The 15,757-nt window shown below is 33.9% G+C and overlaps 1 protein-coding gene across 1 annotated transcript; it reads right to left on the reverse strand.

Annotated features, from left to right (window-relative positions):
• Positions 1-7,053: 7,053 nt before the first annotated feature.
• LOC112033996 (ADP-ribosylation factor 2) lies at positions 7,054-11,607 on the reverse strand. The gene is made up of 7 exons (XM_024066777.2): positions 11,474-11,607; positions 10,793-10,962; positions 9,093-9,163; positions 8,776-8,895; positions 7,713-7,831; positions 7,543-7,624; positions 7,054-7,344 (listed from the first exon to the last, which is right to left on the reverse strand). Exons 2-7 carry the CDS (start codon positions 10,938-10,940, stop codon positions 7,339-7,341), a joined length of 546 nt encoding a protein of 181 aa, XP_023922545.1. The 5' UTR covers positions 10,941-10,962; positions 11,474-11,607; the 3' UTR covers positions 7,054-7,338.
• Positions 11,608-15,757: the final 4,150 nt, after the last annotated feature.

Here is a 15,757-nt window from a genome sequence, read left to right on the forward strand (position 1 = left end):
AGTGTGTGTATGGTTCGTCAAGGGTTTAGCTTATTATATATACCGATGTTATAGTTCATTGTAACATAGGATTTGTACTATACTCTCATATAATAAAGATGTAGCTCTCAAGGTTTCCTCCATAAACATAGGCTGTTAGAATGAACCACATAACCTTCATGTTCTTGTGTTATCTATTTTATGTGTTCGCTTCTGCATCTATTCTAACATATTTAACATAGTATATCAATGCTCATATTCAGTATGGCATTTAAGAAAGACAAAAGATTTAAAAAAAAAAAAAAAATCAGATCTAATAAGGGCTTGAATTTTTGATGGTGCTGCAGAAGGAGGTTCACAGGGTTAATAGATATGGGGTAATGGGGTTAGAAGCAAGGGAGTCAATACCGTACCAGAAGCTATACCGGTTTGGCCAACAATACGATATATTTCGAGTACCGGTCAATACCGATGTACCGTTTTGAATTTACCGCTATTTTTTACTATTTTATACAATATACAAAGTTATAATGATATTTTTTGATAAACATTTAGTTATAATGATTATTTTATTGGTATGTTTAATGTTTTATATAATACTTTAGAGTAAATAAAGAGAGGTTTTTTTTTTTTTTGGACAAAAAAAAAAGTAAATAAAGAATACTCTTCAAAAAATTATATAGAAAAGTATCTACTTTCTACTCTGAAATCTGAATCAACAAAAATAAAAATATAAAATTTTCAAATCATTAAAATCAAATGTCTACTCACTGTCACGTCATCTAGTTCAAGTCTCAGCATTGGCTTTTTTAAATTAAAGCTAATTTAAATAAATAATGAAAGAAGCCAACTCATTTCCCACTAAAATTTACGGTTTCTAAGCAATCTGATACAGTTTTCCAAGCAATCTAATAAACTCATTTCCAGTCAGTCCTTTATTACTTTGTCTTCCCAACCCACTTCTCAATTTTCGTCTCTTCCTCTCCCCATTTCTCTGTTTGTGTCTTCCCCAGATCCTCAAAAAATCTGTAACAACAAAGTCTCCCTTGTACAGGTTCGGTCTTTCTGTTTCAAAAAAAAAAAAGGTCGGTCTTTCATTCACTCTACCTCTTTCTCTCTCCCAAATGTGGAATTTCCGGTTTTGTAAGTTTAAAAAACCGGAGTGTTCACCGGTTACCTTTTCCATTTTTCTCCTTTTTTCTGCTGGGTTTTCTTGGCTTACTCAGATTTGCATTTTGTGTTTCGGCCCGATACCCATTTATCGACCGAAACAACCGGATTTCGCTGATATGGCCGGTATGAGGCCAATACGACCGATATTTTTTTCGGTACGAAATAGAGGGTGTACCTGTACCGGTGCACTGGCCGGTACGGTATATACCGGCTGTACCAGCCAGTACGGTACGGTATTGACTTCCTTAGCTAGAAGTATGTGGTTAAATGATTAAATTTACCATGTCTCAATAGTTTAAACTTTTGGAACAATTGATAATTTAACCTGGTATCAGAGCAGGAAATCTTGAGTTCAATTCTTGTCTTCATTAAAATGTAGTTTCGGCCCACACTTGAGGGGGAGTGTTAGAAGTATGTGGTTAAATGATTAAATTTACCATATTCCAGTAACTTAAACTTTTGAGACAATCGATAATTTTACAAATATATTTGAAATGGTAGTAGTCTTACAACACTATGCAAGCTTCTAATGGTGGAGGAGAAGCCAGAAAAGACTAAGATAGTAAATAAAAGACCGAGAAAGATAGGACTACAAATTAATGAGAGGCTCTGTGACAGTGGTTTGTGAAAAGGCAGTGGTCTTGTGGTGTGATGTAATGGTATTAGTATGAGGCTGGAGAAGACAAATTTAGTGGAGAAACACTGAGAAAGACAAAGACTGCTCTTGAACATACTGTAAAGACAAAAAACCATGGCCACAAGAAAGTGGCTTTGAAACCATGTTTTATATTAGCATTGATATACCATGTTGAATATATTAGAATAGATGGGGAAGCAGAAGTATAAAATAGAGAACACAAAAATTATGTGGTTTAGCCTAATGGCCTATGTCCACAAAAGAAACTTTAAAGGTTACATCTATATTAAATGAGAGTAGCCCTTAAAGTAATATTAATATTAGAGAACACAAGAACATAAGGATTTCATCATAATAGCCTACGTCTACAAAGGAAACCTTAAGGGCTATATCTTTATTACATAAAAGTGTAACACAAATCTTTTGTTACAATGAATGATAACATGGGAATATATAGTAATATAAACCCTAGACTAATCATATTAACAATGGTTGATAGGCATATAATACAAGTAGTAAACTTGTCTTGCACACAAAGTAGGATTAAGCTTGGGCTTATTACATTGAACTAATTTATCTATAAAACTCAACACTAAGAGCATTACCATCAGATGTGCCAAATGCAAAATATTTGGCATTTGGCACACCAAACACTAAAAACCAATCCTCATCGGGTATTTCAAATCTTAAAAATTTTGGCATGAGGCTATAGTACATTCTCAAATATGAAATGGTACGGACATCAATTCCAAAAAAAAATTTGCTTATTTTATTTACCTTTTCTCTCTCCTCCCAACACGTATCTCTCTCTCTCTTCATCTGTGTCTCTCATCACCCTATCTATTCCTCTTTCACCACGCCATGCCAATCTCACCACGCCACTGACCCACGCCACCAAGCTTCATACCATCAACATGCCACACCACACCGCCGAGCTTTGTATCGTCACCATGCCAGGCCACACCGCCAAGCTTGCCATGCCATCCAGCACGCCATCGAAACCTCCCATCATCGGATCTCTCTCAATCGGCCTATAGTGGTGGGTTTTGCTTTTGGGTTTGTTTGATTTGGGATGGGTTTTGAGGTTTGTGAATGTGGTAGCTTGTGGGTTAGTTGTGGCAATGGCACCGTGGTTATGGCGGCAATTTGGTGGTTGTGGTGGTGATTATTGGGTGGTTGTGGTAGTTATTTTTTAGGTTGTTGTGGATTTTTTTTTTTTTTTTTAAATAAGGTGGTGTTGGTGGATAGGGATATGTGCCGGTATTGGCTATCGATGTTGTTACGGCAGTGGTTGTTGGTGGCTGCTGTTGCGGCAGTGGTGGTTATGGGTTTGTTTGATTTGGGATGGGTTTTGAGATTTGTAAATGTGATGGGTTGTTGTGGATTTTTTTTTCTTTCTAGTTATGTGTGTGTGTGTGTGTGTGTGTGTGAAAAAAAAAAAAAAAAAAAGGTGGCGTTGGTGGATGTGGGTTTGTGCCGGCGGTGGTTGTTGGTGTTGTTGCGGCAGTGGTTATTGGTGGCCGTTGTTGCAGCAGTGGTAGTTGTGCCGTTGTTGTTGATGATGATGGGGAGGAGTTAATATATTGTATTAATGTGTTGTAAATATTATTTTAATGTATAGAATTGAAGAATAAAACATGTGATGAGATATTGTAAAATGATATAATAAAATAATAAACAAAACTTTTAATGTGTCAAAATGACATTTTTTATAGAAGAGCTATTGGTAATGCTTTAAGAACCTTTACAACAGCAATCAAGTTTGCAACGAAACTTGTCGCTAGTGATGTTGTGGCTATGCACGGCCATAAAAACAGCACCAGAGATACGTTTGGTACACTGAATGTGGATTACTACAAGAATGGTAATCTTTATTACTGGGAATAAAATATGTTGTAATTGAATAACTAAACCTATTCATTAGTTTGGTCGTGAGTTGTAACATTAGAATAAAAATTTAATCTATTTTAGGAAATATCTCATTCATACAATTATATTTCCTTAGAAAATAATATATTTTAAATTTTAGAAAGATGATATATTTTTTGATGATTTTTTATTTCCATAATTGTTAGGTGGATATGGAAAGTTTATTTATTTGGAAATGTATCAATGTTAAAAATTATTACATCTACTAAGGAATAGCTATTACAACCCTTTTAGAGATGAATAGTTATTCCTCATTTTAAAGAATATTTATTCATAAGGAATGACTATTCCCTGTAATAAAAATATAACCAAATTATTGAATAGCTAAACCATACGAATAACTATTACATTTCAATGCCTATTACAGTCTACCAAACGTGCTCCAGGAATTATAGGGACAGAATTGTTGGCTAAATTGTTATGGGTTTCTTTTCACCATCATCTTTTCTTTGATTATAAAATATAATTGCTTCTTCTTGAAAATTGTAGTCTGTTTACTAAACTTTGGTGTTTGACAACGACGCTACCATCACTATCACCTTAGGTCTTGTTAGAATTATGGTCACATTATTATTAAATTTATAATTTTCTAATAACCTAAATATTTGAGACAATAAGTAATTTTATCATCATATAAATTTAAATTATGTTTGCATTTTCTCATTTAAAAAGTTGGAATCCTATATGTTGAGCTCCACGTATTAGGAATAGTTTGAACTTGCACATAAGGAGGCGTGTTAAAATTATAATTTAGTTATTAAATTCATTAATTTTTAATAATTTTAACTTTTAGAATTATTAGTAATTTATCACATCTCTCCACTGTCACCACATATAGATAATAAGATACATTAAAAACTAGTAATTGTTTATATTTTAAATTGAGATTAAATTCTGTAAGGATGTGATGTAAAATCAATGTTTTACCTCTTCAATCCCAACATATTACATCATCTTATCACATATTTAAAAATAAGTACAACTATACTCAATCAATTCTAATACTCATGTATAAATCCAACCAAATTAGAAGTTTATTGAGATGCTATTAGGTGTGATAGGATGTTTTAAATTTTTTTAAAAATGTCGATGTGGTAATCTCTTATTGAATGATGTAAAACATGGGTTTTACACTCTATCCTTACTGAATTTGAACTCTTTTAAATTATATATTTCATCCAAGAGTATAATTAAATTCAAGATTGCTCAAGGGAAACATTAAAGTAGACATAAACTTATGAATCATTCTCTCCACTCTTGCTTGAGTGCAATTGTACAAAATTTGATTACCTGTGCAATCCAAACACCAGTATTCACCCCTCAAGCAATCTTGAGCTTAACTTGAGCCAACTTACAATTCTTCAAATTCTTTTGATAGTATATTGATAAACTTTCTTACTCAAAACCCTAACTCTTAACATATTGAAAACCAATTGATTTTTTCGCACGGAATTTACAAACCTAAAACCTAAGTAGGAATTAAAGTGAGAGAAAGTTGTTCTCCTGCATAGTTTCTAAGTAGAAACTTTCTCTCAGTTTGTTCTAACATGCTGATTTTTTGGTACAATCTTTCCTTTATCTTGATGTTGGCAAAAAAGTTTGCTCTTATTAAGTGTTTGATCTACCTCTGGCCAAACGTTGGAGATGGAGATTGTGGTAGCGAAAGACAAAAGGTACTAGGGGGTCATTTAGGAGCTAAATCGTTATTTCAGAAGTGGTTCAGTGTTAATTGGCAAAGAACGATGAGAACAAAATTGAAATTGTAAGATGTATGTCTGAAACCCAAAAGCGTGGCTGAGCCGCTCATTCCAGAGAAAGTATCGAAACTAAGATATATAAATGTCAGACATTCTTCTTGGAACCTAGGCCCCCCAATAAAAAATCCATCCTTTTTTTTTGTACTACTGGACATGGTTTATTCTTTGCAATTTGTTTCATAAACAAAAATAGACTCCTCTTAAAGTTTAGTGGGATGGTCTCAACTCTCATTAGCCGTGGAATCATCCGGGACCATGGCATTCTTCCTTGATTACTATAGGCCTGCGAGATTTGCCAGTTGGCCCGTGGGGACGGGTGAACAAGTCTATTACAGTATTTATTGGCAGGGCGTGTGAAAAAAAAAAAAAAAAAAAAAAAAAAAGAGAAACGCGGGGCGTGCTTAAACTTAACTATTTACGTTCCAAAATATTCATTTTTACTCTTTATGCTTGGATCCGTTTTTATGTTAACCGTGTTGTGTTATTTCCATTAATAATTTGGCTATTAAATGTCTTTCATATTTAGCTATTTCAAAAAATACCGACTCTTTAAAATCTGTGGAAGGTAGTATATAGAAATTTCACTGTTGTAACCTTGTAGGCATAAAAATATATTATAGAGGGTCATATTAAATATGAATGACCAAAATAAAATAATCCCAAATTTTAACAGCAAAAGATGTACTTTAATCACCAAACTCTCACAATTAACTTAAGATTTGAGGAGTGAAAACATTCTTTTCATCCCGTGAGGAAGATGATCATTTCCAACTCAACAATTAACAAAAATGTGAAATTCGGTGTGTTCCTAGACTTGGAAAATACTAAACCTATTGCAAAAAGCTTACAAACAATTCGATAAGAATATGATTTGTGTCACCTCAACAATTTGTGATTGGTGATACATGTCTGTAGCTAGTATATCTATCATCACTTATCTAGACTTGCTGCCTCCAAAGATTAGCAAGGATCAAGGTTACTCCAAAAGGCACGGTCCTTTAAAGCTATTTTTTAGTAACTACTATACGGAATAAAAAAGCGTGCAGCTTCGGGATAGAGATATCGAATAAAAAAAGTAAACAAATGAGAGAAAAGAAAGAAATAAGACAAGCTAAAGTGGCCACATCACCGGTTTGAATTAGTTAGCCGACCAGCCAATCCAATGACTCTTCCACTTTACGTCTTGAATCTCTTGATGTGATGCTCATTGAACACGTACCTGATATCATTGGCAGCATGGAAAGTGGAAACATCACCTTAGTATGTATGGGACAACTTACTTTTATATTTACTTGATCCAAGAAGAGATAATAGTAATATACATCTTTGCAGCGTGTAACACTTTCAATGGTAGCATCCAAGCAAGTTGGGTAAAACGAGCAAATGAATGAATCATGATGACAACCGAAGTCATTAACAGCAATTTAAGCTACTGAACATGCCTAATCAAGGGAGCTGGAAAAAGAGAACCATCGGCTTCCCAGGAAAACAGTAAGGAGCACCTACCATAGCAATTCCAGGGAAAAAAGGAAAAATACTCTAGTGCAGAATCTACTCACTAACACACAAAACACACTCTCAACCTCAAGAATCAACATAATAGGTATAAAACCAATTAAAAAGTTGAAACAAATTGGTTCTGATTACAGCTAGGAGAATTGCATACAACCAAGACCAAAAGCTCAAGTATATATATCCCACGACATTTTTCTATTACAATATAGCCACAAAGTTCCTAATAAAAAGAGAAATTCCCGCAATTTAAAAAGGCATAACCACAATCCAACTGTCTTTAAAAAGACCTAGATAATATTCACCCCTGCATCCAGAATTGCCAGTGCACAAAACAACTCCCCAGGAGCTTTATGCCTACAATTTAAGAAACAAGAAAAAGAAGAACCAACCATCAAAAAGAGAAGTGCATTATAATTCTGTACAATAATGCACAACTAAAAGAATATGTTCCCAAAATAGAAGAGGAGAAAACAGGAAGCAAAAAGATAGAGAAAATGATGGCTAAAATAAATTCCGAACATAGTAAATTTGACAATCAGTGTCAAAACTTACCTTGTTTGCAATGTTGCTAGAGAGCCATTCTAAACCCTCGTAAAGCCCCTCTCCTGAGGTTGCACAGGTGCTCTGGATGTACCTGGAAAGACCATGAATCATATTAGAACCACTTCGGACAAAAGATATTGTTATGAATTACAGCATTGCAACATGAACATAAAGCATACCAGTGACGTTGCCGGAGAGAGTGGAGGCCAAGCTTATCAGTAATCTCCGCAGCATTCATTGCGTTGGGAAGATCTTGTTTGTTAGCAAATACAAGCAACACTGCATCTCGCAGTTCGTCCTAAAACCATATAGCATTAGATTTTAGGATGATCTTTCGTATACAAAAAACTGAAGCTGAATTTTTTTAAAAAAAATAATAAAGACTTTTCAAGACTCTAATTTCAATGGGAAAAGAAATTTTATCAAAACAAGAGACACATATCTTTGACAATGAAATTCATCCCTCCGAGTAATTTTTGCTCAGTAACAGCACAAACAGTTTGGCAAAGTCACTAATCTGGTACCTCCTCTATATCAAATACCACACAAGACTCTTAACTACAACCAATATATTGGACCTTATGAATGAAAATTTCCAGGTACATTCAACTTCTGCCATGGGAATAGGGTTATTAATGATGCACCTACTTCTATAGCATATACCACCAAATTACAGAGCTAAACTAATGCTTTAGCTATTAATTATTTTTGGCAGAAAATTCACTACACAGAAATGGCAAACTGATAAATGCATCAATGCCCATTCAATACTAACTGATAAATGCATTTTCATTATTTTTAAACAATCCTTAATTTACAAAAATCTAAATAGAACACAATAAATTATAAAGTTAACATCAGAAAACAATTATCAATAATCAATATTACTCAAAAGTCAAAGCACAATTATTCCAAATGAAACTATACTACAATAAATAATATTGTGGGCAATATAAAAAAACGTAACAAGTTGTTACTTTACCTAAAATATAGGTCATATAGGCTGGAAAATTAATCAAATTCATTATGGATCACATAATCAGATAGTAAATAATAATTTAAAAAATCAACATTAAAGAGTTTCCATCATTACTAGCATGTTTATGATATATTATCATGCCATTGTATTTACTATGAACATATTCACTCCAAATTCTATCCACTAATTAAAAATCCTTTTTTTATAGGTATGACTATCTTCAACCCAGTTTATAACAACATTTTAACTCCCATCTGAAATACCTCATTCAACATCCTATGCAATTCATCCCTCGCCTCAACAACTCGGTCTCTGTCATTGCTGTCCACCACAAATATAAGACCCTGTGTGTTCTGAAAGTAGTGCCTCCACAAGGGACGGATCTGTAAAACAAACAAAAAAAATCATGATCAATCCATTATAAGGTTACTTTTTTAGGGAAAAAAGGTGATCTCATCCAAATGAATCAAACTTCAGGCCTTAAAAGCAAGTGAGGAACCAAAATCTAACGGTATTTATGGGCATAAAAATCCTTTCAATAGTTAAGGATGAGACTGAAAGAAGGATCTCAACTCCATACCTTGTCCTGACCCCCGACATCCCAGACAGTAAAGCTGATGTTCTTGTATTCCACAGTCTCCACATTGAAACCTGTAAATGAAGCATATTAGCTAAATAACACTAATCCGCCAAAGTTTAATCAAGACACATCATAAAAGTTTTCAAATTTTTTTTATAAGTATCATAAATCCTGTCCACTTAATGGAAGAATAAAAGGGAAAGAATAAGAAAACAATCAGAAGAGCATCACCATATAAAACTGGTCGCTTTATACATTCTCTTTTAAGTGATTTAAGTGAACCATAAAATTTTATCTTCATCAATTCTTTATATATGCTTAAATACATTTAAGTGATTAAAGCACATATCATGATTGTTTCCAATCTACTGAAGAGTACTAGAATACTGAGAATTTTCATATGTAATTATGTGCCCCTACAACAAAAGAAAATCAAACCAAAAACTTAAAAAGATGTCTCAAGCCTTTTGAACAAGCTGTGGACTTCCATGTGCAACAAACGCACAATTCCTAAACTACAATATATTTAAACACAGATGTCGATTATAGCATCAAGCACACAAGCCTCTTAGAACCTAGGCATAAAGTGCAAGCACGAACCTAACTAAAGTAAAGAGGTCAGGCCTTGGTACAATGGCAAGTCTCTTCCACCAAAAGGGATAAATCCCAAGTTGGAATCAAAAAATTAGCCTCTCAAAAACGACAGGAGTAAGGTTGCCTACCAATCACCTATCCCAAACCCCGCAAAAGTAAGAGTTTTATGCACTAGGTACAACCTTTTTTAATGAATAATAGCCTCTAGTAGAAAGATTCATGACATAATGGGGAAAATGAAGTTAACAATTTTGCCCATTAGCTCAAATAGATAGTGCAATTGCACAAATTTTGTAGGTTCAATTTTCTTAGATTTTTTTTACATAGGAAATTTGAAAATAATTATCAATGGACAACACAATAGTAATTTAGCCATATAAAGTTTCAAACATAACATTTTAAATAATTCTCATGATTTATAGAAAACAAAATTATGATAGTTATTATCAAAATGAGGTATGTCAATGAAAATAAATCCAAAAGGCAAAGTTCGAAATGCACAAGAAAAATAATTTATCCTTGTTTGTGTCTTTTGATAAGCAAACAAAAAATTATTTTTGTAATATAGAACCTTAAGAATAGTATTTGTATAATAAATCAATGATCAATGTCATTTCCTTCAAAACTGAGCGGTTGATTTCAAAGAATCATATATATTATGTAGCAAAAATAAAATAAAAAGCACCTAAAAAGCATGCCTAAGGTGCATTTCGCTAAACGGGCTTCATTTTGGCCAAGCAAAGGGCTTAGTTACACCTTGGGGTTTTGAGATTTAATCTTTAAGCGTACCTAAACAACAGAAATACTTCCCAAAAAAAGGCACACCATCCAATTACTTCATCTAATTTCTACAACATTAAATAGGCCTTTCTAAAGTGGTAAGAACCGCAACATCAAACAACAGAATATTGAAGAAAAACTACCTGAACTGGAAATGAAAGAAGATAATGTAAAGAGCATTATCATCACACTTAAAATCATGCAACACATTCGAGTATATCACGGTATGCTAGAATCTCTCAACATTGGAAGTGTCACAAACATATACCAATTGTTAACAAAAACTACAAATGAGCACCAGAAAGCGAATCAATTGAGGAACTCACCAATGGTGGGAATGGTTGTGACGATCTCGCCAAGCTTGAGCTTGTAGAGAATGGTGGTCTTACCAGCAGCATCGAGACCAACCATCAGAATTCGCATTTCTTTCTTGGCAAAAAGCCGGCTGAACAGCTTCGTGAATGTCAGCCCCATTTCTGGTTCTGGCTATGGATCCCTACACATTTTTTACACTCAGATTTAACATATCGCAATACCAATAATCATCATCAATCACAATTCGGATTCGATAAACTTTCCTCATGCAAATCTAAGCTGATAAATCTCATAATAAACATATGTTTTCAACTGGATCGCACAGATCCGAGAATAAAAGTAGTATCATCACCGTCCATACAGACACATCAAGCACCATTAGAGAAATCAGATTCCGTTTTCGAAGAAAAATTACATGCATGCAGAACTAAATACAACAGATCCGAATGAATTTCACAACAAAACCTTCAGATCACAACAAAAAAACCTTCAAATCGAACCCTAGAAATGAAGCGGAAATCCATAACAAAACCGAAAGGAAAAAATTTCAAATCACAGAAGAAGAGATCGTATCGAAATCGAACGAAATTCAGAAGAAGTTTTTTTCAGAGGAAAATGAATCAAAAAGCAAGCAAGCATTCACGATTATTCGAAGAAAGAGAGAAAGAAAAACGAGGCTTTTGGAATTTTACCTTCGTAGAGAGAGAGAGAGAGAGCTTCGCAGAGGGATCTAGTGAGAGAAAACGCTTAGAGAGAGAGAGAATGAGCTTTACGGGAATGCGTGAAATGGGGAGTGGTGAAGACCGTCAACTACAGGTTTGGGCTTTTTATAAATCGAAAAACCAGGGGCTCCTCTGCTTTCTTTGCTGCAAATTTATTATTATTATTATTATTTTGGTGAAATGACGAAAATGACCTTGTGGATCGTGCGTGGATATGAGGGTTACGCTGTCTGTCCAATGGGTGACAGCCACGACACTAAAAAAGGGAATGATCAGATGACCAAAGAGGGTTGTTCTCTTGATTTGGAAAGCTGACTGACGATAATGCCCTTAAATTTTGTGGGCTTTTATTTAATTAAAATTAAAAAATTTTGGTTAAAACTTTGAAAATATTATGAATAAAGTTAAAAAATGTGACTTTTTAAGCTAATATTAAATGCAATTTTAATATAAAAAAATGTTAATAGATGCGGCTTTGTTAGCGGACCATTTTAAAAATATTTTATAAAAAAAATTAATATTTTGACCATTTTCTCTATTTTTGATAAAAATTATGTCAAATTTTTCTTAAAATATTTTGTTAATAATTGCGTTACCGTAATTAATACAGCAAAAGGAGAGAATGTGAGTTGCTTGATGGATTTAATTGGTTAATGCGACGTCAATTTACCAGAGGAGTTATTGTGTTTCCGACTGGGAAAAAGGAGGAGAATTTTTTATAAGAAAGTCGTTTTTTTAGTTCCAATTCAAAGTCAATTTTTGAAAGCCACAGATTTAAATAAGAAAGAGAAATGGGAGAGAAGCTCAGATGGCTTTATATATATATATATATATAATTTAGAAGCTCAGGTTAAGTATTTTTTTTTTTTTGAGAAACAGGTTAAGTAATTAGAGAGAGGAAAAATGTTAGATGGTGTGGACTACTTAAGAAAATAAGAATCATATGCAATCACTGTTACACTTTTGAAAAAAAAAAAAACCATACATGATAGATGATACATGCCATTTTTTTTGGGGGGAAGGGGGGCAAATTATTGAGAGGTTTAGGGTAGTGAGATCCGCTCCAAAACTTAAGAGAGACAGTAGTCTCTCCCTTAAGATTTGGAGAAAATCAATACATTAGTCCTATTAATAACAGTAACAAAATATTCTAAAATTTGAAAAGATTTCATTGACCAAACCTTATTTATGATTGTTGGTTAGCGAAAGCTTTTTAGGTAAAATACTGTCCTTCCTTGTTACCAAACTTCCAAAAAAATAAACACTTCAAATAGAAACTCCAAAACATATCCGCAAATCTAGCTGTCTAGCTATACCACACACACTTTACCAAACTTCAAAATTTAGAATATTCCATTACTGTTACTAATGGAATGATCAATACGTTGTTTTAGTTGGAATCTCAAAGAAGAAAAGTATCATTTTTGAATTAAAAAAAAAAATAAAAAGTATCATTTTTCCAAACCCCTCAAGGGAGGTTTTAATAATTAACTATTTTTTAAGATAAAACACACTATTTTTTATCCTACTCATGGAAGTAAAAGGAAGGCATAAACAAACCCAAATTGAACCAAAGATGACTTCATCCTTGATACATATACAATCAACATAGGATTCATGTTACTAATTTAGCTTAGCCAAATCACTTCAAACTCAATCCAACTCAAACATACTTCGAACAACCGATCAAGAGTTTAGCTCAAGTAAGCCTAAGATTGGTCAACTTAAATGCGTGAGTAAAAACATGTACCCAAGTATCTCGCTTATGATTACACTTATTACCTTAAAATTACCTCCACAACAAGAACCCTAAATAAAAATCACTCATAAATTGCTATCAAGCGTCATTATAAACCAAGCTCTAGGTCATTATCAAGGTATGCATTGATTATCAAAAAGTTATCAACTTTCTTTCCTAAAAAGAGAGTTTATACTGACTTTAACATTAGAGAGTATGTGATCAATACAACATTGATAATTTGATATCTTTCCAACTTTTTTTTTTTTTATAAGTATCCATTACCGATGTCAACTATACTATTAATTGATCCATCAACCCCTCTCCTTTATGCACAAAATCATGCAATATTAATTGGATTTCCTGCTTTAAACCACTAGAATCCATGCAATAGATTAGAAACAAAATTTCTTCACTTTTTGATTTTTCAATACAGCCTCCAAGAGTTGCAACTCTACCTCTCTCTCCTATCCGCCCCAAGATAAATCATTTTGGAACTTGGACCTCAATAATAATGGTTACTTCATAGTCAAAACAACTTATTCGGCCAATCCCAATTAATATGTTATCTATAGTTAACTCCAAAATTATGGATTTAAGATTTTGTTGTTATCATTGTTGTCATCTACAAGACCAATCTTGGAAAATGACTAAGAAAATTCTCTAGAAAGTATAGATATGAACACTCAAAAATGTTTATGCTGAAAATTTGTATGGAAGGTTTTGTTTGTCAAGACTACACTTGCATCTTGTTTCCCAAATGAGCCTTGCTATAGGTATTGAAAAATTCACCCCCTTTACCATTTAGGCTGCATTTGTTTTGGGTGAAAACCATTTCCGGAAATGCTTTTCTATAATTTCGAGTGTTTGGTTGCGCATGAAAAATCAATTTTCCGGAAATCCTTTCCAGTTGACCGTGAGACAAGGGTGAAAAGGATTTCCCTTTTTATTTTCACTTCAAATAACTATTTCCGGAAAACAGAGAAGAGAGCACAAAGAGAGAGACCCAGCAAGTCAAAGAGAGAGAGACCCAGCAAGTCAAAGAGAGAGAGAGAGCACGAGAGAGCACAAATCGTCGATCCAAGCCCAGAGCCCATCGCTGCTCCAAACCCAGAGCCCATCGCTGGCGACCTTCGACCCACGAACCCACCAGTCGCACAGTGCCGGCGAGACCCAACGAGTCACACCGCGCTGGCAAGACCAAGCGAGTCACACCACGCCGTGCCGATCGAGGCTTGACTGCAATGATCTGACTGAATTTGATGATTTTTTTCTTTGGTTTTGTTTCTTTTGTGGCTTTTGATTGCCAAAGTTTGCTGCCGTGGGTTGAAATGGAGTTTCGGTGGTGTGTGGTGTTGGGATTTGGCTGTGATTTTGAAATTTTTTGTAATAAAATTTGTTTGGATGCTGAGAAAATGTGAAAAATGTGTAGGAAAATAGCATTTTCATAATACAATCAAACACATGAAAATATTTTCTACAACAATTTTCATAATGCAACCGAACACTTGAAAATCTTTTCATTTCCCGAAAATAGCATTTCCGAAAAATAAGCTATTTTTTGGAAAATATTTTACGGCAACCAAACGCAGCCTTAGTTCACTTGTATCCTACCATAATACACACAGCAATGGAGATTCAAAAAAAAAAAATTGGTGAATTTTATGTGCCATAGACTTTTTATTCCCAAATATCAACAAAATGTAGTCCTTTTATGCGACATACCTGAGAAAACCACCCTCCACCTCTTCACATAATGTCCCCTCATTGGCTTAACTCTCATTGCCCATCCACCGTCACTACCTTCCATTTTTGAATGCTCCATATTACACTACATACACAATAAAATGTTATTAACAGTTTCATAACAGTTGAGGTGTTAATCCACCATAAGTATAGATAAAGTTATAAAATACTATATCTAAACCCACCACAACTAAAAATAAGGGCGTTGAGAAAATAGTGACATTTTTTTTTTTTACCTAGACTTTCTATATAATACTATCTCTTCCAAACACAAACTATTCTTAAACCTCTCCTCTATGTAGATCCAAAACATTTACTCTTTGTTGTCGCCCTTGGTGACCAACTGTGGTTTCACGAAAACATAGTAAAACGTGTATCAACTTCCCCTCAACATGTCCTTGCCAATTGGATGAGAGTATGTACTTTCCAGTTTCCACAAACAATCATTAAGAGTTTACTTTTTCTTTTCTCCACCGCTCTTTCGCCACTCCAATCTAGTCTCTTCCTTTAGGCTGGCACATAATATATTTTAACATTGCTGTAAGAAAACAAAGTGTTTTCCTTGCTGTTGTTTGGTGTAATCACAGAGGATACAACTCATACTTGTGTTGATTTATTTGTCTATAATGACTCTCTAGGCTGAAGCTAGAGCTGCACTACTTGCTGCCAAATGTGTTTCAGCCACGGCTAGATCATATTATTTTTTAGAGATGCTTTGCTTTTAGAGTATGTTTAAATACCGCTTATTTGTTGAAAACTAAAATTTTATT

This window comes from Quercus suber, unplaced genomic scaffold, assembly GCF_002906115.3.
Source record: "Quercus suber isolate HL8 unplaced genomic scaffold, Cork oak 2.0 scaffold_498, whole genome shotgun sequence".
Lineage (NCBI taxonomy): Eukaryota > Viridiplantae > Streptophyta > Magnoliopsida > Fagales > Fagaceae > Quercus > Quercus suber.